The 26,999-nt window shown below is 36.6% G+C and overlaps 1 protein-coding gene across 3 annotated transcripts in view; it reads left to right on the top strand.

Annotated features, from left to right (window-relative positions):
- Positions 1-26,999, top strand: part of Nav3 (neuron navigator 3) — a 619,731-nt gene that overhangs the window by 467,067 nt on the left and 125,665 nt on the right. For all 3 annotated transcript variants that reach the window (XM_048359143.1, XM_048359134.1, XM_048359124.1), the window contains 2 exons: positions 3,816-4,842; positions 15,603-15,718. In XM_048359143.1, coding sequence (XP_048215100.1) covers positions 3,816-4,842; positions 15,603-15,718 — 1,143 coding nt within the window. The remainder of the gene's footprint in view (positions 1-3,815; positions 4,843-15,602; positions 15,719-26,999) is intronic.

Genomic DNA, 26,999 nt, shown 5'->3' with positions numbered 1-26,999 from the left:
TGCAAGGCTATGTGCTAAGGTAGAGAAAAAGTAGCACTAAGACAAGTTTGAATTCAAATGCCACTTTTTTCTAAAATTGGGGTATTGTGAACCAAACTGCTATTAGATATATTAATCACCTACCAATCAAATTGTCAGGCCATATTGCTTAAAGGTTTCCGTCCTTCCTTAGAGATCTGAGAGGCTGAAGGTTTCCTGTATTCAGTGGGAGGCATCTGTGTCACACATGCTGACTATTCACAGAAAGCTCTGGGACTAGTGTCCTCTTGTCACTTTGATCATTTCTGACATGAAAGCTAGATCTCTCCCATCTAAACAATACACCAAGTATATTGAAAGAACAAGATGCACAAATTGAGGGAGTTTCCTGTGTCCTTTCTCAGGCTAGTATAGAACCATGGGCACCATCATACTGACCTCTAAAGTTAACTGTAGTTCTGTTCTGTAATGTCCCATATTCCCCGTGGCCTATTACAACTGCCACTTTTACCTCAGTGTGTTAATCTTAGCACCAGACTGGTATTGTTCGCATGTCATTAGTATCATTGATTACTAACATGATAGAACTACATGTTGATTTTGTGAATTTTAGTGTTTAGTAAGCATGGCACCACAATGGTGAGAATTTGTGTAAGTAGGGTGTCAATGAGAATAAGATAGGTTTCCAGGCAGTTTCTTGTATCTTGCTTTCCCCATTTACTGTATGCTCACTGGGGAAGAAGGAAAACATAGAAGAGTTACCCAGCCAACTTCAACATTATGGTAAAAAAGTTGACTTTCTGACAGCATACCAGTTGGATTTCTGAGAGTTCAGCAAACACATAGAAAAAGAGATAGTTACAAGTCTCTTTAGTCTCAGACTCAAACTCAAATTTTAGTTTTGATTTTGTGTCTTCTAAATTTTATTGTGTTCCTAATTAGGAACAAATGACTTTCCATTTCAAAGCTTCCTTTTCTTCAATTGTAACAAAAGCAATCCTGTGAAGTGTACTACAGGTTATTATGTTTTAAATGAGATGACATGTATTGAAAGCTTACACAGTGCTTAGAATAAAGCGCATCATCATTGAGTGCCAATATTTGGTTATGGTGGAGTTGTTGATTATGGATGTGGAAATGGAAGATGAGGAAAGAAAATTGCTCTTTGGAGTTGAGAAAGAATAGGTAGAATGACAAGCAGAGAAAGGCTCGGAAGCTGAAAAACACAGATCCATTGCAGGAATACTAGTACATCTGTGAATTAAGTATCTCTTCTTTTCTCCATAGCAAGAGTTAGTGTTCAGAAATCTGTCACTGGGCCCAAGGTAGTGATTATTTAGTATGAAAGAGGTAGAGCCTGGAATTTGTACTTCAGCCACCCCAGTGAAGCCACAGATGCTTCTGTTTCAGCTCTGTTGTTCTGCACCCTTACTCCCGAGGAGTCCCCAGAGACTCTTACCATTCCAGTGTCTTCCTGACGTTCAACGGCCTGTGATTTTATCCTATTAATGAAACCTGAAGCACCGCATTGCTGCTGTGCAGAGACAGGCTGGGGAAAGATTTGGAGCTGTGAATAGAGAAGAATCTTACATGTGTGTCCTCCGCTGAGAACGATTTTGCAGCTGTTCTATCACCATTACTGTGTGTTGGATGAGGGTGTCATAATCTGGAATCCCTCTTGTCTCATTTAGAGGTGTGTTCAAATTCCTTTTCTGTACTTGAACTTCTATAGCACTGTCTAATCAGTACTCTTAGCTTAGCTTCTCTATTCTAGGGGAAGAAGGCACACTTTTACTTTGTTTCGACTTCACTAATTTAGATGTAAATAGGAAATTTGTAGTTCAAATAAAGAAAAAAAGCAAACACTACACTATGAAAATCTGAAGAGAGCTTGCTTTGTTACTACTGATTTCTTTTTCTTTTTTTTTTCTTTTTGCCATGAAGCCCCTAACAATACACATGAACTCAGAGCTGACCAAGGTTCTGAAAGTTTAAAGAGTGGAAAGTATTAATACTCCACATTATGGAACACTATATGGATTTAGTCAATGTGGATACCATTAAGAGAAACGGTTTTCATGACCTATGAATTAGTTTAGCGAAAACATGGTCTATGACCCTGACCACTTGCATCTCCAGGCAGCTTGTTAGCAATGCAGAATTTCCCAGCCCCTCAGACTTATACTCAGTATGACCCCTAGATGACATTTATGCTCCTTGGAGAACCACTTCTAACCACTTAAAATGTCAAATAACCTGTGGTAATCATACAGTTCCACAGTGTGGAATCAAATGTAGCTCCTTATAATTCACATTTGCTGTGTGACACTGGATGGTCCTTTAGACTCACTAAGCTTTGGTTGCTCTGGATGTGAATTAGAAATGTTCGCACTTCCTAACTCATTAGGACATTTAAGAACCTTCACTGGACTGTTACCTTATATAATTGTATTTGTAATATTAACATGACTTTTATTATAGGGTGAGAAAAATCACAAATATTTTTTGGTGTGTATGTGTGCTTTGTGTGTGTGTGTGTGTGTGCGGGTGCTTTGTGTGTACTGTGAGTGCGTCTGTGTGTGGGCACGCATTTTGCCAGTATTGGAACTTGAAGTCAGGGCCTGGGCATTCGTCCTGAGCTCCTTTGCTCAAGGTTAAAACTCTAACACTTGAGCCACAGCTGTACTTTCAGCTTTAAGTTGCTTAATTGGAGATCAGAATGTCAAGGACTTTGTTGCCTGGTCTGACTTCAAATGCAACCCTCAGATTTCAGCCTCTTGAGTAGCCAGGATTATAGGTGTAAGCCACCAGTGCCTAGTTTACAAACAACTTTTGTTGTTGTGGTTGTTACTGAAGTCTGGGCCTGGGTGCTGTTCCTGAGCATTTGTGCTCAAGGCTAATGCTCTACCACTTGAGCCACAGCTACACTTCCAGCATGGTTTTACTATTTATGACTGTATAATAAAGTTTAATGTGGCCCAGTTCTGGAATATTGAGAAAAGAACATCCTTCACAAAATACCTCTCTTGGTTGTTTAATTATGAAAAGTTTTATTTCCATTTTTTGACATCTATTAGGTTTAACAGTACTAATTTAATTATTCCTCACTCCCTTAAAGTTTGTTCAGATTATTGCCAAAGGGTGCAGATTTAGTGGTCAAGAGCACAGCCTATGAAATCAGTTGAAGTCTAGGCTGTAGGACTTTGAACAACTGCTTTAGTTGCTGTAACCGTAAAATGGAAATTATCATATTAATACATGACTTATAGGATTATTATAAAGATAAAGATAGAGATGGATCAATTAGATTATCTCCCCTACAGCAGCATAAACTTCAATAATTACCTTATATAAAGAAACAAAACTAACAAAAAAGATAAACCATGATTCATAAGCACCTTTAACCAGATCACATTACCAAATCTTGCTGTATGTTAAAGCAACTTTCAATATTAATTATACAATAGAATCTGACAAGATAATGAATACTACCTACTTACATTAGGAGCTATAAAGTTAGCTGGAAAAATACAAAGAATTACATAGGGACTGGATACTGTTTTATTCACCTGTTGCTATCAGTGACTAGCAAAGCAATTTGACAAGAGTAATTTCAAAGTCGAAGACACATACCTTATTTTTCTTCTGAAATAAATATCTTTTGAACTTTTTGACACATGAGAAATTCAACTAATAGAAATAATACAGGCCACACAGGTCTCTCCTCAGTTAATTGCAGAGAGAATTCTATGTATCTATAGTGAAGAACTTAATGTTGTGATATAAAAGATCAAGACTAATTGGCTTTTATTTATTTCTCCCTTATCAATGTTTAGATTCCTCCAAAGGACCTCAACCATCTTCAGGTATAAATGGTAATGTACAGTCTCCCAGCATGGCTGCGCAGCCCCCTGCCTCTGCCATCCCTTCTCCGAGTGCCAGCAAGCCATGGCGCAGCAAGTCGATGAATGTCAAGCACAGTGCCACGTCTACCATGTTGACCGTGAAGCAGTCCAGCCCAGCCACCTCTCCTACACCATCCTCAGACAGATTGAAGCCGCCTGTCTCAGAAGGTGTCAAAACGGCTCCCTCGGGGCAGAAATCAATGCTTGAAAAATTCAAGTTGGTCAACGCCCGGACTGCATTACGCCCCCCGCAGTCTCCCAGTTCAGGACTCAGCGATGGTGGAAAGGATGATGATGTCTTTTCTGAATCTGGTGAGATTGAAAGTTTTAACCCTGCTCTGAATAGTGGTGGCTCCACAAATAGCAGTCCCAAAGTGTCACCTAAACTGGTCCCTCTGAAGGCTGGAAGCAAAAATCTCAGCAATAAAAAGTCTTTGCTACAGCCAAAAGAAAAAGAGGAAAAGAACAGAGACAAAAGTAAGGTGTGCACTGAAAAACCAGTCAAGGAAGAAAAGGATCAGTTGACTGATACAGCTCCAAAAAAGACCTCTAAGATTGCAAGCTTGATCCCAAAGGGCAGCAAGACAACAGCAGCCAAGAAGGAAAGCCTAATTCCATCTTCCAGTGGGATTCCAAAACCAGGCTCAAAGGTGCCAACAGCAAAGCAAACCATTTCACCAGGCAGCACAGCAAGCAAAGAGTCAGAAAAACTAAGGACTACTAAGGGAAGCCCTTCCCAGTCCTTACCCAAACCCATAACCTCAGAGAAAGCAAGCACATCCAGTTTGCCTGGTCCCTTGGAGGGAAGGGAAGCTGGCCACGCTTCTCCCTCCAGTTCCAATATGGGACAATCCGCACAAAGCAGTGGGCAGAGCACAGGGAATGGTGCTGTCCAACTCCCTCAGCAGCAGCAACACAGTCACCCGAACACTGCCACCGTGGCTCCATTCATTTACAGGTAAGGTGGTCCTCTGTTTTTCCAGACATACAGGTGTGTATGATCAACTGGTGGAATGTCAAGAAAGTTGCTGAGAATGGCTTGTTAGGTGGTCATTGTACAATATTCCATTTGGAAACTAGTGTCCTAGAATTTAGTTGGATATCCTAGTCCAGAAAAGTCTTCCAATCTTACTAAGTCCTATTTACTCTCCCTCTTCCCCTTCCTCCTGATCTTTCTCCTTTTCCTCCTCCTCCTCCTACCTATTCTCTTTCTTTTTCCTTCTTCCCTCTCTCCCTCTCCAAATCTTTCTTTAGATAGATAGATGATTGATAGATCGATTGATAGATCCTCTCTGTCTATCTACAGACAGATACTCTATCTTATCTTATATTTTCGATTGATCTATCTATCTATCTATCTATCTATCTATCTATCTATCTATCTATCTATCTATCAGAGATATAGATACCTTCAGAAATTAACTTGTTAAAAGAGAGAATCAAGGTGTCATGAATTTCTCCTAAATTTAATACCATTTGTATTACTACCACATGGCTACTATTAGTAGTATCAGACTTCAAAATAATTGTCATTTTCATGGCACATTATTTGTCTTCATTTGTGGGAGGAATGCACATCATCATGATTAAAGAGGCAACCCTGCTGGAAGCCAGTGGCTCATGCCTGCAATCCTACCTACTGAAGAGGTTGAGATCTGAGGATCATGTTTTGAATATCCCCAGGGCAGGATAGTTGATGAGACTCTTACCTCCAATAAACTAGAAGTGTTTCTGTGGCTCTAATGGTTAAAGGTTAGACCTGAACACAGAGAGACTCAGGGGCAGCACCCAGGCCCCCTTGATACCAAGCACCAGAACTGGTACCAGAGAGAGAGGGAGAGTGAAAGGGGGAGGGAAAAGGAGAGAGCCAGAGAGCGAGGGAGGGAGGGGGAGAGAGAGAGAAAAAGGGAGAGAGAGAAAAAGGGAGAGAGAGAGAGAGTGCTCTCTGAGGTGCACAGATGTTGATTTAACCCCAGCTGTGCTAGTTGCATGATGTCTTTCAAGTTACATGTCATCTATCTTATAATGTCATTTTCATCAGCTGTCAAATAGAAATAGAATTCTGAATAGAATTAAAAGTAGACAAATGACTTACTTGCATAATTAGCATATATCTATTTCTTTGTTTTAGTTTTGTGTATTTATACTATTACAGTTTTTGTTATATGAGTGTTAAGTTCATATATACTTATATACATATATGCCATAAATAAAAATATGCATTCTACTACCCAGTTATAGTCTATGGTTTGTTTTATTTTTTTTCCTTTTTTTAAATTTTCAAACTGATATACAGAGAGGTTACAGTTTCATACATTATGCATTGGATACATTTCTTGTACTGTTTATTACCTCCTCCCTCATTCCCCCTTCCCCTCCCCTTTTCCCTTTTCCCCCAAGAGTTGTTCAGTTCATTTACACCAAACAGTTTTGCAAGTATTGCTTTTGTAGTTGTTTGTTTTTTTACCTGTGTCTCTCAATTTTAGTATTCCCTTTCAGTTTCCTAGTTCTAATACCAGTATACACGGTTTCCAATGTACTCAGATAAGATACAGAGATGTGCAGGTACAACCACAGGAAGGGGATACAAGAAGATCATCAATAATAGAAGCTATGGTTACACATAGCACATTGAAAGTAGTTTTAACAGTGATATAACAATCGTTTCCATAACCTGGAGTTCATTTCACTTAGCATCATCAAATGTTCATAAGGGTATAGCTATTGGGCTCTTGTGATCCTCTGCTGTGACTAGCCTAAACCTGTGCTAATTATTCCCTATGAGGGAGACCATAGAATCCATGTTTCTTTGGGTCTGGCTCACTTCACTTTGTATAATTTTTCCAAGTCCTTCCATTTCCTTACAAATGGGGCAATGTCATTCTTTCTGATAGAGGCATAAAATTCTATGGTTTGTTTTAATCAATTAGAAATCTGTCTCCTGTGAGACTGATTTTATTCACTGCCTGGTTACTGTAGACCTGATCTAGGGAGGAATATTGTCTACATAGTTTAAAAAGTTGTTATATTAAGACAGGCACCAGTGGCTCACATCTATATTCTTAAGTACTCAGGAAGCTGAGATCTGATTTTTGTAGTGTTATTTTTATTTATTGTCTGCTTACCTAGTAAACATTGGTGTGAAATTTTCATTTATTTTCTCATTTAAACACAATCATAAATTCATAAGTCAGTGATAGTATCTTCATTGTCCAAAGGTGAAGAATCAGTGATTTCATGTTCCTAACATTTGGGAGGTGGAGGCAGTACATACTGGATATAGATGCCAGTAAGGGTTATACATTAAGAGCCCATGTTTTTTTCAAAAAAAGCCCCAAACGCACTTTTAATAGAAAATTGTTCATTGTTAATAACTATTATAAATTTAAAATATAAATATATGAATTTGTATGTGTAAGCATGGATGTATATGGTACTGAAAGATAAGTAGTCTATACATTGTAGTAAAATTAAGGGTTATTGGTGATTTTTGTTCTTTTTCTCAGAAAAATGTGGGTCATTCCTGGTCAGTAACTATTCCTCTGGGATTTTATATATGCTTCATAATACTCTTTCTTCCTTCAGGCAGTTAATGGACTTCATATAATCTGTCACTGACTGAGTGTAAGCCATTTTACGTACAGTTTCGGTGACTTAATTATCTTTACAAAATGATTAAATTATTTTGACCTTTTTATCCTTTACCCACTTAATAAGAAGAAATAACTAAGATCAAAAGGTGGAGAATTTGAGAAAGGATATTAAATTTAATTTAAGAAGCTCTTGATAGTGATTTGAAATTGGAATAGGCTATATTTTAAGTTTTAAAATGTTCACCACACATATTTAGTAAGTGGTAGAATGGTCCCTTGCCATGGTTTAGACAAAAGGAAATCACCAACTACTTTCCCATTTACATATCTATCCTTCATCCTGAAAATAATGCATTATGGAGGATGCAGAGGTTAAAAGCATTCTATAACCTTGGGGAGATCAATCTGTTGAGGGTCATGTTGAGAACATAATCAAATACAAAAATAAACACAATGCATAGAATTAATGTGGATGAAAGGGATTTTTAAAAATATATGCACAAGAATGCAACTAATTAATGCCTCACAGAAATGATAAAATAACAGATGAGGCTTTAGAGAATGAGTTAGAATTTATCAGGTAGAAGGAAGATTCCTGAGTTCTTACCAGATTTGAAATTCTGTTGGTTTATAACTCAGGAATGATGGAAAAAAGTAATGGGTAAATAATGGAATGCCATATAAATGCTAATCCTGACATTATTATGACCATGTTATTGGTAGACAAAAGAAAGAAATTTAGAGAAAATATCATATTATTTTCTTCTCTTTCTCATTCATTCAATTTTTGCCTGGTACAAGGAATTGTTTCTTCACCATCTATCCTATTTCTTTCCGTTTATACTCTCCGCGTCCTGGTCAATCAATTCTTACCTATTTTCCAGTTTCCAATGCATCAACAGAACCCTTTGTAATAAAATCTCTCATATTGCAAGCCTTGTAGCCTACCGACACTGTAAATCCTATACATTTAGGGCCCAGATTTGTGCTATTTAGACATACAATGCAGAAACAATATTGGGATTTTAACTCATGGCCTCAAACTTAGTCACATTTCCAGCCCATTTTGTTTTAATTATTTTTCAGGTAGGGTCTCACATTTTTGACAAAACCAGCTTCATATTATGATCCTCAAATCTATACCTTACATGCAGCTAAGATGATAGCTATGTACTGTTGTGTTGTTTAATTGCTCAGATGGAGTCTCTTTAACTTTTTCTCTAACTCTACCTTCTAGGGCTATAAATATGAACAACTGCACCTGATTTGCAGGGTTTTTTGTTTGTTTTAGTCTTGGGGCTCAGACTCAAGGCCTGAGTGCTGTCCCTGAGCTTTTGTGTTCTAGAAACTCTACCACTTCATCCACTTCCAGTTTTTTTGGTATTTACTTGGAGATAGAAGTCTCATGGACTTTTCTGCCTGAGTAATTTTGAACCTCCATCCTCAGATCTCAGCATCCTGAGTAGCTATTAATATAGGTGTAAGCCACCAGTACCTGGCCAATTTTTTGACTTTGCTATTATGTGCAAGTGATAATCATTCAGTATAAACTGTATTGTGATCTTATTCTGGTGTAGTAAGGTATGATTTATGCCTGGCAGTGGCAGGAAGTTGTGATGTTCCATAGGTCTGGTATGTTCAGTGCATTTTAGACATGACATTTTCAATTTACAATGGTTATATTAGGTTTTATTAATTATAGTCAAGAAATACCTCTCTTATTTCAATTCATGATTTCCCTTACACTAAATTGAGTTCAAAATTTACCAAATTTAGGTAATCTGGGCCCTTTGTGGTCTAATTCTCAATCATGTTCCTTTCCTTCTTCCCATTAGTACATGATACCTTAGCCATCTTCTTGTTGGTCAGACCACCTCAACTGGCTATAAAGACTGTATAGATGTTTTCTCTGCTTGAGATGACTTTGTTACTTGAATAGTGAGCCCCATCTTGTCTTTGGATCTCTGCTGACATGCTATCCCTTGGCTATCTGGTTTAAGTACATCTACCATTCCCCTGCCAGAATCATCTCATCTTCTTCCTATTTATATATTAGCTAATATGTTTGCAGCCATTTCACACTATAATGAGAGTATCAATTTTGTGTTTTTTATTTAATAACAAATTCTACCCACAGTGGATACCAGTGACACAGTGAAAGGTACATTGTTACTTTGGATAGAAAGAGTAGAAGCTTCCCAAAATGTACACTATAATAGAAAAAAAATTCTGAAGTCTGTTATTTCCTATAAATGGAAAGGATCAGTTATCTTCTTTCATTAACTACATGGAAGAAGCATCAAGGATAGAGGAAAATGGCTCTCACCCCAGATATCATTGTCCTTGCTTCCATTTTCACAATGTTGTGAAGAGGCAGAAACACCCCAGGACCTCAAGATGCAGAAAAATGTGTAACGGCCTCCTGGGGTGGAAAATAAGACTGCAAAAGAAGAGAGAATTGGTTCTAGTTGTTATGAAAAGAAAAAAAGTGAACCTTGAGAGAATCAGAAAGAAAAGCGGATTTGGGCTTAAGGAGACAAAGAGTCTAAAAGGGAAATATAATAATAAAGGAACCATATGAACAAGGTCAATACAACCCATGTAAAGCGGTCATCACCAGATTGGGCTGTGTGTGAGTGTGTGTGCACACCCACACATGTGCATGTGCATGTATGCATTTGAGCACAAGTGTAGGAGGTATGATAAGGAAAATCCACTGTGAACACTGAATTATTCCACAATGTAATATATGCTGTGCATGCGAGAGATGAACTAGATTAATTGTCTAGAATGAGGCGCAATTTATCAATTCTCAGGTACTTTTTTTTAACCACTTGAATTACAGATCCCAATTATTGGAAGGAAAGAAAGATAAGGATTTCCTTTAAAGGGTACATTTTATCACTCCTCTTCTTTCCTCCTCTTTCTTCATATTTATTATTTTACCTTTCTAGGATTTAAAAACTATTACTTTCATCTACTACAGGCTTTCACAGAATGCCTCCACATCTTCCATATGTCATTTTTCTTGGCCATTACTTTAGCATGCATTTTGTACATGCTTCCCATGTTTACATTCCTATGAAATAAAATAGTAAAATAATTATTTAAGGAGAAAAGAGACATTATATGTTTCTTCTTGAACCTACCTTTTTTAAAAATCATATCCTCCTCAGAAATTTAAAATAAATGGTCATTAGAGTCACTCAATTTTCAAGGTCTACATTCTTTTCTTTATTTTCTGACAATTTATAGTGTCACTATATCAACGTGTTAAATATAAGGCAAAGACCTAGAGGCAAAGAGTGAATCGGGATACCAGAAATTCTCAAGAGAGAAAAATGCTGGACCCTAGGGAAGACAACACACACTAATGAAGAGAAAAATTATTATTTTTGCAAGCCCATTAATTAAGTACAAGCAGAACCCCTATGTGCACATTTGATTTGTAAAATTAGGCCACACAATTACGAATTGAGAAGTTTTCTCACTTTTGATATAGGATGATGTAGCTTATTGAAAAGCATCAACAATTTACAGAACAGATTTTGGTTATAAGAAGGTTTTGTTTGTTTGTTTTTTGAGATTACAGATTGGCCAAGGGTGTGAAATGGAAAACTGACTTTCCATTATGCCAGGTTCTGAGCAACAAAGAATGTAAAACATGTGTTTTGAAATGCTTACTCATGAGGTTTGAAGTTTGGCTTATTTGCTGAACCAGTAGATTGAGTAGGAGGAGCTGTCAGTTTACAACGATTGAGATATACAGCCTATAACCATCATCTAGACAAAGCCTTGTAAACCCTGCGGCTACTATTACAGATTATACTGCAATTGTGGTTTTATGTGAACCAGATATAATTGGTCATCTGCACAAACTAAAGCTTATTGAATGCTTGCCTTGCAAGCTTGTCTTCTGCTAGGTTTGATATAGCTCTATGCACTAGGGAGTAAATTAAATTTCTCACACAGCAATATTCTATATAAGGTACTAGTGAGTAGAATACTGCTGTTGGCTTGGCCTTCTCTCAGCAGAGATGTTTATAAACCACTTTCTGTTACTTGGATTTGAGGTTTCCCTTCAGATTTTTTGAATGAGTGCAAAATTTATATCACTATTGCACACAACAACTATCTTCAGGGCACTCAGAATCTAGAAACCTTGTTCAAGTTTTACTAACTGTTGCCAAAATTCCACTGGTGGTAGCTTACAATGAAGGGATTATGCAGTTGTTATAGCTTCCTAATTGCACTCAGTCTGGAACATTCTTTTAGCTTTTGCTTGATTTTCATGACATTGACATGTTGAAAAATTGTACATTTCTCAATTGAAGTTTCTCTGGTATTTCCTTATGAGTAAATTGTATGTAGGTACTTCTCTGGTATCTCATTCACTTTTCCAACAGCAGTGATTTTGGTTAGTGCATTTCACCCAGCCATGACAAGGTAGCAGAAAAAAAAAAACAGTTTAAAGGAGTAAACATTTATTTTGCCTCCTAGTTCCAGAGTTAACAATTTGTATTCATCTGACTTCATTGTTTCGGGACCTGATGTGAGACACAATGTTATGGTGGAAGAGCAGCCAGGAAGCAGAGAGAAAGAGCCAGAAAGGGATCAGTCAGTATACATCTCCAAAGGCATGTCCCCAGTGACCAACTTCCTCTGACCAGGCTCCTTCTCCTCACACAGTTTTACCTATTTCAATAATTTATTTATATTTTGTAGCCACCAGTAAATTGCATAACTCCTTAAAAACTATTCTAATGGTGTCTGAAAACACCTACATACACACATACACACACACACACACATACAGATGTCTGTTTTACTCTGGGCTTCTCTCAACCAAGTATGGTTAATAATCAAGGTTAACTATGTAGTATGTATGCACATATTTATACAGTTATTTATTTATATCTTATGAAGAAATCACTACATAAATACCCATATTGATGAAATTGGAATTTTGAAGTTTGCTGCAATCTAGGATTTGTTACCATGTTCATTTAAAAGGCCAGTAAGTAAAGACTAAAATTAGAGTAGGTGAGTAGATGTTGTCATATTTAAATCCTGTCTCTTGTTGACCTAGTAACTAAACTATCTGATGTCTTAGGAGTCCTTAAATACACTAAGCTACTCAGTGTCCAGAGTCATTTAAATGGAGTAACACTTTAGAGTCACAATTAGTAGATCAATATTTATAGGCAATCTGATTCAAGTATGAGTTAGTCATCTATCTCATTGTTACCTACGGGTAGTTATTTAACTCCTTGCAGCCTAAATTTCTTTTATTGGGAGCACCTTTTCCTTAGGGTGGTAATGAAGATTGAGGTCATATGACAGAACATTTGGCATATAGTAGGTATAAAAAAGTGAATAATGGTATTAAGGCCAATCATAGGTGAAATCTAGACCTTTAACTCCTCCAACTTAGTAACAACCTTTAGTTCTATGGGCTTAGATTAGTAGAACTTGCAACATTTAAAACAATGTACTCATAATAATGCTGTATGCGTGTGTGTGATTGTAGTTTCAATAAATACGTTAATCATGTTGAGATAGTCTGCACAGGGCCATGCTGTTAAACATTTTAAGGGATCATCATGGTATTCCTGTTTGCTTTTTCAAGTCAATATGATGTAAATATCAATTTATATGGGAGCTGTGATTACACTTCAATATTTACTCTGTCAAAATGTTGTTTTTGATACACTGAAGTCTCTATAAGTCAGTTCACATATATTTTATTTAATTGGTATGAAGTAAGCATAAAAAATGGTATTTTGTGTTTATCCAGAAATATCATTGAATTCCATTGATCATTTGTGCAGATATTACGGTTTTACCAGTTAGAATTGACTGTTTCTCCTACTGGCCTTAAAATCGAGTTCTACTTTTTCAAACTGTGATTTGGAAATAGAAGAGAAATGAATAGCATATAAGATAGACAGAGATTTCTATTCATAATTATATATAGATACAAATCAACGATGACTTCCAGGTTGTTTTTCAGAGTGAATTGAAATGTAACTTTTCTGTCTATTCAGTGATCAGTCTGATTCTGTTGTTTGCTAGTATAAATAACTCACGCAAGGAACATTTTGAGAAACATGTCAACAAGCATGAAAATAAATCAGATTATCTTGTGACTTAAACTAAAAGATATTGCAGAATGAATCAACCAGAGTCATACACAGTCACATTAAGAAAATAAAGGATTTCAAGCCAAGACTGAACCGTGTGAAAATTATTCATATTTCTGAAAGTGTATCTCAGGCAAGGGGGAATGGTGATTTAGCCAAGGGAACTGAGTAATAAATCTCATATGGTAAGGAAGAGACACACAAGTCAGTTCCTGAGAAATGCTTTTTAAGCCATGTTCTGAGTAGACCAAAATTACTACCCCCAAAACATATTCTGAATATTCTGTCATTCTAAATGAATTTTACACAAGATATTGTGAACATGACCACAAGCAGTCTGGTTCTTTTGACAGTTCTGCTCTCTAATAAGGACTAATTAGCACCAGGCTTTGGCAGTTGTCTCTGTGAACAACCTAATCTGACTCAGAGATGAATCTATGTCCACAGTGTCTTCAGGACTGTAAGCTAGTCTTAGATCCAAGCCAGCTCACCATGGCACACTACCTTTATGACATATTTTGGCAGCTGACAATTTTTCCTTGGGACATAATCTCACTACATTCTATCCTAATAAAACCCTTAGAAAACTTCAGAGGACTTTTTCTCTTTACTCTGAATGAGTAGGCTGAGAAACATATAAGGAATGCATGGTGGCTCATGAGAAATGAATCTGAGTGGAAGAATCTACCACAGTATACTTGAGAAAAAGGGAGGAGACAGGGATATGGGAGAACCAAGGGACAAAGAGGAGAACAAAAAGAAAGGGAAAAAATGGAAATCCTCATTTTAATGTTCAACAGAAGTCCATAGGCCTCAAGAGATAACCTCGTTTGACTTCAGTAATAACAGTTGAGATCACGATTGTTTTGCAGAACCCTTTTAATAGAAGAATAAACTGAAGAAGAGCACATTCAGAAAATGAAAGGATATCTTTACCATCTGCTCATTCAAGTCAATAAGTAGTGGTAGACACATATTTTAGACTCAAACTCAGTGTATGCACCATTATGCACACTTTCATTCATGTGCTGCCTCCAACAGTAATACTGTCTTACTACCACGTCTCATATAATTTATCAATTATGTATCAAATAATTGGTTAGTGAAGCTGATACACTTGGCTTAAGATGATAGGTTGAATGTGTACAATGATGAACTTAAACATGGAGAATGGTGGGTAAGTTAAGAGACAACATTGATCAGATAACTACATTACCATGATATTACAAGTGTATGAACTATTCAAAGGTAGATGTAATAAGCACTGATGGTTTCCAAGTGGGAAGTTCACCTGACTGGTGAAATCTGAAATGAGACTTGAAGGCAAATACTTAATTGGATGAAATGGTGAGGAAAATAGTGTAAAGTTTCTGTCGAGGTGAAGATCTACGTAAAGTGGGTTGAAACTCTTATGACCACAGTATCAAGAATAAATAGACAAGGCACTGGTGGTTCATGCTTGTAGTCCTAGCTACTTCGGAGCCTGAGACCTGACAATCTTGATTTGAAGCCATCCTAATCAGACAAATCTGAGAGAAACTTATCTTTTATTAGGTAACAAATAGCTAGAAGTAGCTGTGTGGCTCAAGTTTTAGAGCAATGGCATGAGCAAAATGAGAACTTGAGGTCCTAAATTCTAGGCCCCAGTAGTGGTATAAACAAAAGAAAGAAGAAATGTGCAAGAAACACTCTGTAAGTTTCTGGAAACTTCATAACGGTTATTCTATGAGGTTTTTGAAGTTTGTTGAGAAAAGATTGTAAATTAAGTCATGTAGACAAGTGGTTTGAGGTTATTTTGGTGACGTAAAAGGAAATGTCAGTTAGATAGATATTACAATACACAGGCCTGGAATAACTCTAACAAAGGAAGGATTTCTTACTTGTAATAAATGGATTTTTTTCATGCTGGAGAATTTCTACTTTGATGAACCACTGGTGACCACAGTTATCATCTATTTTTTTTTCTTCTTGGTTAATTTCAGAGCACATTCAGAAAATGAAGGCACCTCTTTACCATCTGCTCACTCTTGTACCAGTCCTACGAAGATGGACTCATCATATAGTAAGACTGCTAAGCAGTGTCTGGAGGAGATATCTGGTAAGTGACTGTTTGGCCAATCCTAATGATTTTTGGAGTTTCCATGTATTTCTTTTTTTTTTTTCAAATTTTTATTATCAAACTGATGTACAGAGAGGTTACAGTTTCATACGTTAGGCATTGGATACATTTCTTGTACTGTTTGTTACCTTGTCCCTCATGCCATGTATTTCTTTTTATTAAATCATATTTGTGCTCTGGTTTTTCAAAACTGGATTCTGCACATTTAATGCTTAGAAATTCGTAGATAATTTTTCTATTCTGTTTGTTTTTGCCAGTCCAGGGACTTGAATCTGGGTCCTGGGCACTGTCCCTGAGTTTCTTTTGCTCAAGGCTAGCACTCTTCCACTTAAGCCACAAGGCCACTTCTGTGTTTTTTTTTTTCTGTTTATATCATACTGAGGAATCAAAACCAGAGCTTCATGAATGCTAGTCAAACATTCGTACCACTAAGACACATTCCCAGCCCCACTTTTTCTATTCTGTTTGGAATAATCTCTTCATGGTACTGAAACCAGGAGTAGTATTTCCAGAAGTTGACACTATGAGTTATTACTTTTTCACAGTCAGGTTGAATTTAATTAGAGAAGACCTTGGTAACATTGTATGCCTGAAAAAAAAAATCCATTCTGTGAATATATTTGGAGTCTTATTTTTATGTTAAATTCAACCTCGTTGAATTGTCAGTTCCATGTTTTATAAAATATTTCTCTGTGGCAGTTCCAAATGTGTGTCCTGGAAAACTTCTTATTAGGGATATTATGAAATCATCCTGTGTAAAGGAATCAGAGGATGACATTTCAAGAAGAAATAACTTCATGGCAATAGCATGAAAAATCGTCCTTTGTTATTACTTTGTTAGTTGGCTTTTATAAAACTGGATATTCTTTCTAGGTTCCTAGAGGTCTTTGTAGCTCACTGATTTTCTGCAACACTAAGTCTCAGTGTTATTGATGTTTCTGTACCATTGTACCCATGAGCGTTTTTGACTAGGAATACTTTGGTCTTGGTACTCAAGTAAATTGGCCTTTAAGATTACAGAAGTCTAATGGAGTTAGTTTTGGAAGGGTAACATCCAGGTCTTAAGAGTTTGGGAAAACTGTATAATATAGGGAAGTCTGGGAATATTACAAAATTATTTATAAAACAATTATTCATAAAATCATATGCATAATGTTTCCCAATGGGTTCAAATGATTTTGAAGATCTGTTACCCAGGTATTCCTTAATTACCTTTGGCTCCATAATAAAACTAACTGGCATAATTTTACCTGAGCACTTTGTGTTTTTTCACCATTTCATAGCAAAAAGCCTCTTTATTTTCTTTTCAAATGGCCTAGAGAAATGGAGTCATATAGAGCAAAGCAAACCAACTCTGCCTTGAGGACAGTGCCGTTTTCACAAAGGGACACTTCAGCCAACCTGACTTGACCATAATAGATGACAGTCAATCTCAGAACTTTCCCTGAGACTCTTCTGAAAGAGATGTTGATGTTTTCTTCTTCCTTCCTTTCTTCTTCTTGACCTAAAGCTTTCAAAAAAAAGCTTGTCATTGCTTGCAGTCACTTTAACCCCCAAATAAAACAAACAAAAACAACCTACAGCAGTGGAGAATGATCCCAAGGTCATTGTAGGAAATCTGAGTACCTGAAGAAGTCATTTCTGAAACTTCCCTTCCTACCTCTTTAGTTTTAGATATGTTTGTCCCCATTCTGTAATTTTTTTAAATATGAAAGGTGCCTATTCATTATTGTCCACAAGTTGCAAACATATAAAGATTTGCCAATGTGTTAAAGAACAAACTTGGGTTACATTGCAACTATGTTTGTTAAATTCCTTAGGTTAAGTGGAAAGATGGGCCATTAAAATTTTTGTCAAACTATAGTTGATTGATGATATAAAAACATTGCCAGTCATTAACTGATTGTGCAACTTAAAAGTGTAATTAACTTAAAAATATCAGGATAGTATCAGATGTAAGTGATATGACATTTTTCAATTTGGACACTCAGAGGGGGAGGAAGCAGGCCTGGGGCTTGAACTCAGGCCTATGCTCTGTCCCTGAGCCTCTTCCTGCTCAAGACTCTAGCACTTGAGCCACAGTGCCACTTCTAGATTTCTCTGAGTAGTTTATTGGGGATAAGAGTCTCAGGGATTTTCCTGCTTGGGCTGGCTTCAAACTGTGATCCTTAGATCTTAGCCTCCTGAGTAGCTAGGATTACATAGCTGCTAGTCCCCAGCCAATTTGAAGATTTTTATCTTCAAGAATATCATATTCTTTTGGAGAAAACTTGACATTAACCTGATCTGATGATGGTGGTGGCTTTAATAATAATTTCTATAAAATACGTAATTTATAGCAGTGAGTACATGAGCTTATTGGTTCTCTTTCATCCTATAAAATTCCTGTTATAACGTGATATTACAGGCTGGCTGAAATTAATGATGTGGATTTTTACTACTTTGGCTTTCGTTTTATTCACACATTCATTGACAAAAAAAATTTGCCCTCTGCCATGTCTTTCAGTTGCCAAGAGATATTGCCAAATGTAAGATGAGCCTAAATTCTCATTCTACTGGTATCATTCAAGAAAGATTTTAGAATTTGTTTACTACATAGATTCACACTAGATCTTTTTTTCCTTTTGTATAAGGCTTTCTGGCTGGTGGTTTATTTAATCCTAACTTTAACATAGGTGTTTAATGCACTTTCTAACCTTTAACTAGAATTTATATCCAACTGGAAAATGTTGAGATACACTAGCCTTACTATTAACAAATTGGCATGTCATCTTGAAAAATAGTATTAAAATAACTAAGAATTCGGGAAATCATTTTAGAAATAGGGTTTAGGTTTAACCACATGAAATGCTCATAGTTACACATAGTTGTCTGACTTACTAGAATTTGTACTAAATATTAGAAAATATCTAGCATTGGAGACCTTTGCAAATGACCAGAAAACTACTTTTTCCTAGGATGTTTATAAAGATCAAGTTCAGGTATTTCAAATCAGTTTAATTTTTTACTTAAATAACACATCATAATTATGTTTTCTGAAGAGCTGAAAAGCATATTTTTATACAACATTATAGTACCTATACTTTTAGGCATTGGCAGAATTGGGTGATTTGTGTTTTTGCTCTTGATTGGCAATATTTACCTATTTTTGCACTCATGCTTCTTCCTTACAATTGTATGTTTAAATCCAAATAAATATAAGTATACTTATGTATAAATGCGTGATCAAAACAAGAAGGCATAGATGTCTTTGGAGGAGCTATAAGTGTATTCTCTATCCTTGTTCACAGTAAATGTGTTTTAATGTAGTTCCGGGGGAAAAGGTCACTGCAACTACATGTTAATAACAATATATTTTAACAAGGAAACTTACAAAAATGTCATTGTAATGCTGTTTATGTTAGCAACCTGTCTTCAAAATACATGTAGATTTTTCTCTACAGGCTTTACCTTACTAGTTTGATTAAATGTAGCTTACCCCTTTTGAGTATCACTCCAGTAAGATGATCATAGTTCCTTCTCCACTGATCTAATTAATAAAATATGAACATGGGCTGGGGATATGGCCTAGTGGCAAGAGAGCTTGTCTCATATACATGAGGCCCTGGGTTCAATTCCCCAGCACCACATATACAGAAAACGGCCAGAAGTGGCGCTGTGGCTCACGTGGCAGAGTGCTAGCCTTGAGCAAAAAGAAGCCAGGGACAGTGCTCAGGCCCTGAGTCCAAGGCCCAGGACTGGCCAAAAGATAAAAATAAAATAAAATAAAATAAAATATGAACAGAAACTTGTCATGACCATTCCTGAGCAGAAGTTTTAAGAGCCATTGTTTCGATATCTCCTGTCTCCTTTCCCTCTGTCATGAGAAAAGCTGACAGACTTTTCTCTGGGAACATGGATCTTAGAATAAAGAACATCTCTAAAATAAATCAAAGTCCAGTCTACACCAAGATTCCATCTCACACCAATCAGAACTTCAGTCCTCAAGAAAATAAGCCAAATAAAATGCTAATGGGGATATGTGAGAAAGAAACCCTAATACAGTTGGTGAGAATGTAAACTAGTGCAATTACAATGGAAATCAGTATGGAGGCTCTTCCAAAACCTGAAAATTGATGTGCTGTGAATCTTACATGCCACTCTTGGGCATTTATCTAAAGGAAATTAAATCAGTACACAAGAAAGCAAATCAACACACAAGATACTTACTGAAGTATATTGCAGCAATCTTCACAGGAGCCAAGACCTGGAATCAGCTGAAGTGCCCCAAAACCAATGAATGGTATGCACACTTGAATGTGCTCACCACCCCCCCCCCCCAATGCAACATATATAGATACTGTCTTCAGGAAAATGAGTAAATTTGGAAGTCATTATTTTGAGCATATTAAGCCAAACTCAGAAATTCCACTATCACATGTTCTTGCTTATTTTGATGCTGCCAAAGATAGTAATACTATAATGGGACATGCATATGGAAAAGAGACTAAGAGGGAATCAGTGGGAGTGGTGAAAGAAGGGATACTAATTGAAGAAGAGGTTCAAGGGCCATTATGTAATGTGTATATATGTATATAATTGTATTGAGTGTATTGAAATCCATCACTGTTTATAAAAGTGGGGAGAATGGAAGAGAATAAAGGGAATATCATATGAAATTTGAATTTGTTCGAAGTATACTATGTTCATGTGTGGAAATAAATAATATTTTAAAAATATATATTAGCTCAAAAATAAAATAATATCAACAACAAGATAATTAATGACACTTAATCCAACAGTGTAAAATGAATATTAGTGTCAGCAAAAAATCACATTATTTTTATCTTAATACTACTGATATAATAGACTGCTCAATTCTTTGTTGAGGCCTGAACTAACCTGTCATTAGGGGAATTTTAGTTATCCTCTACCTATCAAATGTCTTTCAACACTCCCAATAGTTGTTATACCCCAAAATGTCTCTATATATTGGCAAATGTCCTTTAGGAAGCAAATTCATCTCCAAGTAAAAATCAACAGCACAACAGCTTTCAAAGCAAGGCCCCAGAGGCAACAATACCTGGAAATATGTTAGAATGTCAAGTCTCACATGTATCTCAGACCTACTAAATGAGCATGTAGAGACTGTGCTTTAAAAACTCATTCCCCTGGTTCTGAACCCTTAAATGTGAGAATCAAAGTTTAAGGCAGTTGACACACAAACACTCTTGTATAAGGACCTAATTACTGCATTCATTATACATGTATAAAGTCAATTATTTTACCAACTAAAATGTTAGAACTCTCTCTTTTTGTGAATAAATAAGACTGCAGGGAGCGCCAGACAATACATTCATTATATATTTAAACAAGTTCATGTTTTATAACTTAAAAATTATTGTCTTCTCCAAGCCATTGAATGTCCTGGGTTACAGTTACTCAAAATAAAGTTAAAATATCTTCTTTAGGAATCTCGAGGGGAGTAGTATCTGACCATTTAAAAGTATTTCAACCGATTTTTTTTTTGAATCCACAATCACTCATAATGTTAAATTACAATACTTTTTTCATTTTTATTTACTTTACTTGAACATATCATATATATAAATACATTTTTTGTGGGTATGTACCAGAACTGGGGCATGAACTCAGAGCCCTGTTTTCTCATAGCTGATGCTCTACCACTTGACCCATGCAGCCAGTTCTAGACTTTGGCTGGTTAATTAGGCATAAGAGAGTCTCTTAAATTTGTTTGCCTAGATTGGCTTTAAATCTCAATCCTCAGCTCTTAGCCTCTTAAGTAGCTAAGATTATGGGTGTGAATTAATGTCACCCAGCTTAAATACAAGTTTTGAAGAATGAACAACTGAGCATCAGCATTTCACAATTCACAATTCACAAGTTTCTTTAGTGAGAAATGTTATCACAGATGTCTATTTTGTTCATCTAATTTCTGTTTACATATCTGTAAAATAAGTGGAAATAAAAATTTGAAAAAAATAAGTAGAAATTGGATCAACCTTGATTGGAAGCATAAGGAAATATTAAGTTTGTAAAAGCTATACAATATGTAAAGATATAAACATTGAATGTTATCCTGTTAATTTATATCTTTAGGATCTTAGTCATTTCTCGTAGTTAAGATTAGTAATAAAAGGTAGAAAAATCAGTTTTACCATCTTAACTCTGAAGAATGATGAGAATTAAAATATTCTAAAATGAGTACTTTTTTTTTGTTTTGCCAGTTCTGGGGCTTGGACTCAGGGCCTGAGCACTGTCCCTGGCTTCTTTTTGCTCAAGGCTAGCACTCTGCCACTTGAGCTACAGCATTACTTCTAGCCATTTTCTCCCATCCAAGTACTAACCAGACCTGACCCTGCTTAACTTCCGAAATCAGACAAGATCGGGTGCATTCAGGGTGGTATGGCCGTAGCCATTTTCTATATATGTGGTGCTGGGGAATCAAACCCAGGGCTTCATGTATGGGAGGCAAGCACTCTTACCACTAGGCCATATTCCCAGCCCAAACAACTTACATTTTTGAAAGTTTCTTATTTAAAAAAAAATCCTCTTTTGACAAGAGATATGTCTAGAGAAAATCCTAAACAGTTTCTCTTACATACTCTTGTCAGTTATACCCATGAGCACTACTGTAATATATATACATTACTACTGTAATATATATATATATATATATACACAGTATACATTACTGGGTAAGTCCACCCTACTCCTAATTTTCTTTTAAGTTGTATGGATTTTTTAAAAAAACATGTTTCATAATATCCTAGGAAATAACTTGTAGTATCCACTATCTTCCATCCTTTCAACTTTTTAATTGTGCACCCTCAAAAACCAAATTCCATTTTGCTTGCAATGATTTTCTTTATGAAGATCAGCAGAGTGCCAATTTTCCTGCATTGTGTATATATATGTATGTATGTACACATATATACACATATGTGTATATACATATAAGTTTTTCTAAAATTTCATCGGAGTGGAAGTATACTCAACCAATATATGATATATTTGTCTCATTAAATATAATATACTAAGTATTAAAAATGAAGAGTTTATTATGCTTAATTATGGTACTAATATGTAGTTTATGTTTTCTGTCACATTATTTATCCTATACATTTACTCTTATACTTTGAATCATAGGCTTTGAGTCAAAATATTCAGGAAATACCTTCTGAATTACTTTTGCTGCGTTTTATAGGAAGGGAGGAAGAAACCTTGATTTTTATGGTCACACTAGGATGTTAGAATAGCATCAGAATAATAAAAATAAATTCTTGACTCTGTCTTTTAAAAGATGTTGTCTAGTCTTTCCCTTTAAAACACAATCTGTCAGGGAGTAGGGAGAGTTAAGCTCCATTTTTTTGTCCTTTACACTATTAAATGTAATTTGTGCTTTTACAGCACAATCCCAACATTTAGAAGGCAGATCTGCCAGCTTTGGCTGCTTGCAGCTATAGAAAATGAGTCTGTCATTGTAGGCATGTGTGTGTGTGTGTGTGTGTGTGTGTGTGTGTGTGTGTGTGTGTGTGTGTGTGTGTGTGTGATTGGTGGCTGAGAGGCATTTAAACGTGCTGAGGGTGGATGCTGTAGCATCTCTTTCCAGCTTGGCTCTGAAACCTGTGGCTTTCTAGCTGGACAGCTGCTTCAGTGCCTCTGTTTTAATTTAGCAGGATGTTTGCTGCCATGGCAGCCAGCGGCATCCACTGCAGCAGCAAGGAAGAACCATAGATCTGAGAATGCAGGTGGAATACTAAAATGCGGGAGGCTAGAGCAGGGCTGGGCTTCCTTCCGTGCTTCGTTTCTGCTCTTCCTGGGCTCTGATGCGGAAGCTGTACTTGCTGCACTGTGTCAACTCATTAGAGTAAAGGCTTGCGTACCTCGATCCGATCCGTTTAAGGGCTACTGAGAGGCAGAGGAAGGTGTGAGGGGGAGGGAAGACAGAGGCGTCGTTCATGCTTCACTACCTTGCATTTGGAAACCCAGAAGCAATACAGAGAAATGTGGACCCAGCATCCTGCAGACACACGCGATTGGATGAAGACAAGAAAACGTGGTTGTCTTCCCGGGCTACTTTTCAGCTGGAGCAGAATCTTTGGTGAACTCTTCTGTGCTTCAGATCTATTGAAGCAAAATATTTGTAAGTACTGCTGATCAGTGATGCGATGTGGCAAGCTCATTTTGGTGGGCAGATTTTGTATTAATCTTCTGTACCTATCTCCAGAATCATTTGTGAGTGTTCCAGTGTGAGATTTTACTAAAGTGCACGTGTAAATTAAAACCGAAAGGGCTAGGTGCAATTACAGTGTTTAAAAAGAAAAGAAAAGGAAAAAAACAAGCAGAAAAGACAATATGAAATCGAATTGAAAGGAAGAAGGCACTGGAAGAACCATGCAGCGGCGTGCTGAACTCTCTGTGTTTCAGAGCAAAGAAGTAAGGAGGAAGGGAGCATGCCTTCAGAAACAGAAGTCACTGACTCACCTTGACCTCACCAGTGAAGCAGAGAGAAGACCCACTGTGCGCATTTCCAACTGGTTTGGAAATGCTGCAAAGGCCAGCCAAAGAGAATCTCACTATGCAGAGAGGTGCTCACTGTCCAGGTTTCTCTCGAGGTCTGTGCAATCTCTGTACCATCACACCAGCGGCTCTGGAGCCTGGAACCTTCTGCCTGCAGGAGGTAGCCAGTCTTGCAGTGAGGACTTAGAAGACTGGTCTGTCCGAAGAGGGTTGGAAGGTGAGAGTGATGAAGACAGTAGATCAGAAGATGAAAATGGATCATCCAAGCTCAGCAGCATCAGCAGAAGTTGGGCGGAAGAGGAAGGAGAAAGCTGCCTGCGGGAAGGCACTGCTCATCTAGATCAGGATGTAATCCTTACCATGCTGGGCGATCTGGAACAAGCGCTTTATACTGACTTACTGGGTAAGTCCACTTTACTCCTAATTTTCTTTTAAGTTGTATGGCGTTTTTAAAAACATTTTTCATAAGATCCTAGGAAATTATTTGTATTATCCACTATCTTCTATCCTTTCAAAATTTTAATTGTGCACACTCAAAAACCAAATTCCTTTTTGCTTGCAATGATTTTCTTTATGATGAAGATCAGCAGAATGCCAATTGTCAGGTTTGATTAAAAGAAATACCAGCTATTTGCCCTGACTAGTACTGGTCTATTGTCCAGTACCTTCTAGATAGCTAGAGGAAAATGTTAACCTTTTAAAACGCCACATCTGGTTTTTGCTAAATCACTAATGGGGCCTATTTGTTCAGTTTCCTTCAAGGTGACCTTACCCACACATGGAATGCAGAATGATGGGCCTTCTTGGTCAGTTTTTTTTTTTTTTTTTTTTGTGTGTGTGTGTGTGTGTAGTTAAGGTTCTTCTGCCTTAGAGTTTCCTGGGTAGAAGATTCCTTTTGTACTTTGGAGACAAGCACCTACATTCTCATAATAGTTCCAGAAATACATAGGTCTTTGTGCCTTTTACTAATATTTGTTTTGGAGAAGGTTGTCCTGCATTGTGCATTATAACTCCTTAAACCATGTGGATGACTATAAACTATTCTCCTACTTTACAAACTAGGCCTTGCTAGTGACGAGAGTTTTAGTAGAAACTTATCACCATCTTTAATTAGATATGAAGATATCAAGAGATTTTCAATTTTTTGATTAATTGCTAATGGCTAACTTTATTTACCACTTAGTGAAACAACTCAGATGGATACAATTAAATTCTGCTAAACAAATTCAATGGCATATTAAAACATATTGGTACCCTGTTGTCCCTTCTTTTAAAAATCTCTAAGCATTAAACTACTGAGCACGTCATAATTTATATCCATGGGTATTTTCAGAAATGACTTATGACTCCTTAAATTCTAAAGAATTCAACCTGTCTAGTTTCTGATTTCTTTGTTTCTGATTCATGTGAATACAGATTCGTTTTTTATTCCTTATGAAGATCCTTTGTGGCAAGGTGTTTTACAAGGTTGTCTGAAATATTTTAGTGACCCATCTGGGGGAAGAAAAAAGCTCAGAGAAAGAGAGCAGAATCAACTATGACTCAGTTTTTCATGTCAGTTTGGCTCTCAAAGAGTAATGTTTACACTTGTCAGAATCATGATTTCTGAATCTGAATACACCAGGTGCTCACCACCAAAGATTTACCACTTCAGCATTGTGTGGCTTCTGTGATGAACTGCTTCTCATAAAACAGCTCTGGGTAGTACAAAGACTAGAGAGTCTTGATCTTTATGAATCTATTTTTTTCTTCCTTTTTCTTCTGATCCCCTGGAACTATAGAATCAGATAATAGTCATCTTGGCTTTTAAAATGCCTCATTTATCTTGTTCTAAATACCTCAAGTGTAAGGATTTTCACAGATATGAACAAAGTACAGTCCCCTAGCAGTATTTGTAGGTTGCTCTGTTAAATTATAGCATGCAGTGCATGGGTGTATATATGAAAGCTTTCCTTTTGTGCATAAATAACTTGGATCATTACTGTCAGAGGGCAGTCTCCCAGCAGAAGTCTATATGCCAAGGTTTATAAACAGAACATCTGCTTATTGTATTTATGATCATTCTCCTTAAGGACTCTCCTATAGGTGTGCCAGTATTCAAAAAACTTAAGAGGAATTTTTTTTATGCAAGTGAAAAGAGAAAGGTTTTTCAAATAGCTCTGATATGAATGCCAACTATTCAGATAATGAAGTATTTAAATCATACACTCCACATAATGAACTATTCTGTCTGTGAGTACATTTGAGCTCACAGCATGCAGAGGTTTCAGGATTTTTACCAAGTGCCTGAGAGAGTCTCAAAATGGCCACTTGAAAGTTAGTTTTAGGCAAAGTTTTTGGAGTTTAATTTTTACTCTTGGATAACTTAATCAATTGGATAAACTAGGGTCTGTACTAATTATTTTAAAATGCAACTACATGGCTATTTACCATATGCTCTTATTTTCCCTTAAAAGTGTCAGGATTACATAGATGAGTTTAAAAATTTTATTCCCATCATTGTTGGGTTATGCACAAAACTAGGGTTATTTCTCAAAAGAAATCAGGGTGTTCTTTAATAGATACATATTATAGATGGTATAGAAGCATGTAATTCTCTAAATCCAGGTTCATTCATGTATACTTTGGTTTCTATTAAAACATTGCAATCTTGGCACTGTTAATTACAATGTGTATAATTAAAGCCTCAAAAGTAAGGACAAAATAAATGGCTGGTTGCCACTAAATAGTAATACAG

Source organism: Perognathus longimembris, chromosome 1, assembly GCF_023159225.1.
Source record: "Perognathus longimembris pacificus isolate PPM17 chromosome 1, ASM2315922v1, whole genome shotgun sequence".
NCBI lineage: Eukaryota > Metazoa > Chordata > Mammalia > Rodentia > Heteromyidae > Perognathus > Perognathus longimembris.
This window is presented reverse-complemented; position numbering and strand designations above follow the sequence as displayed.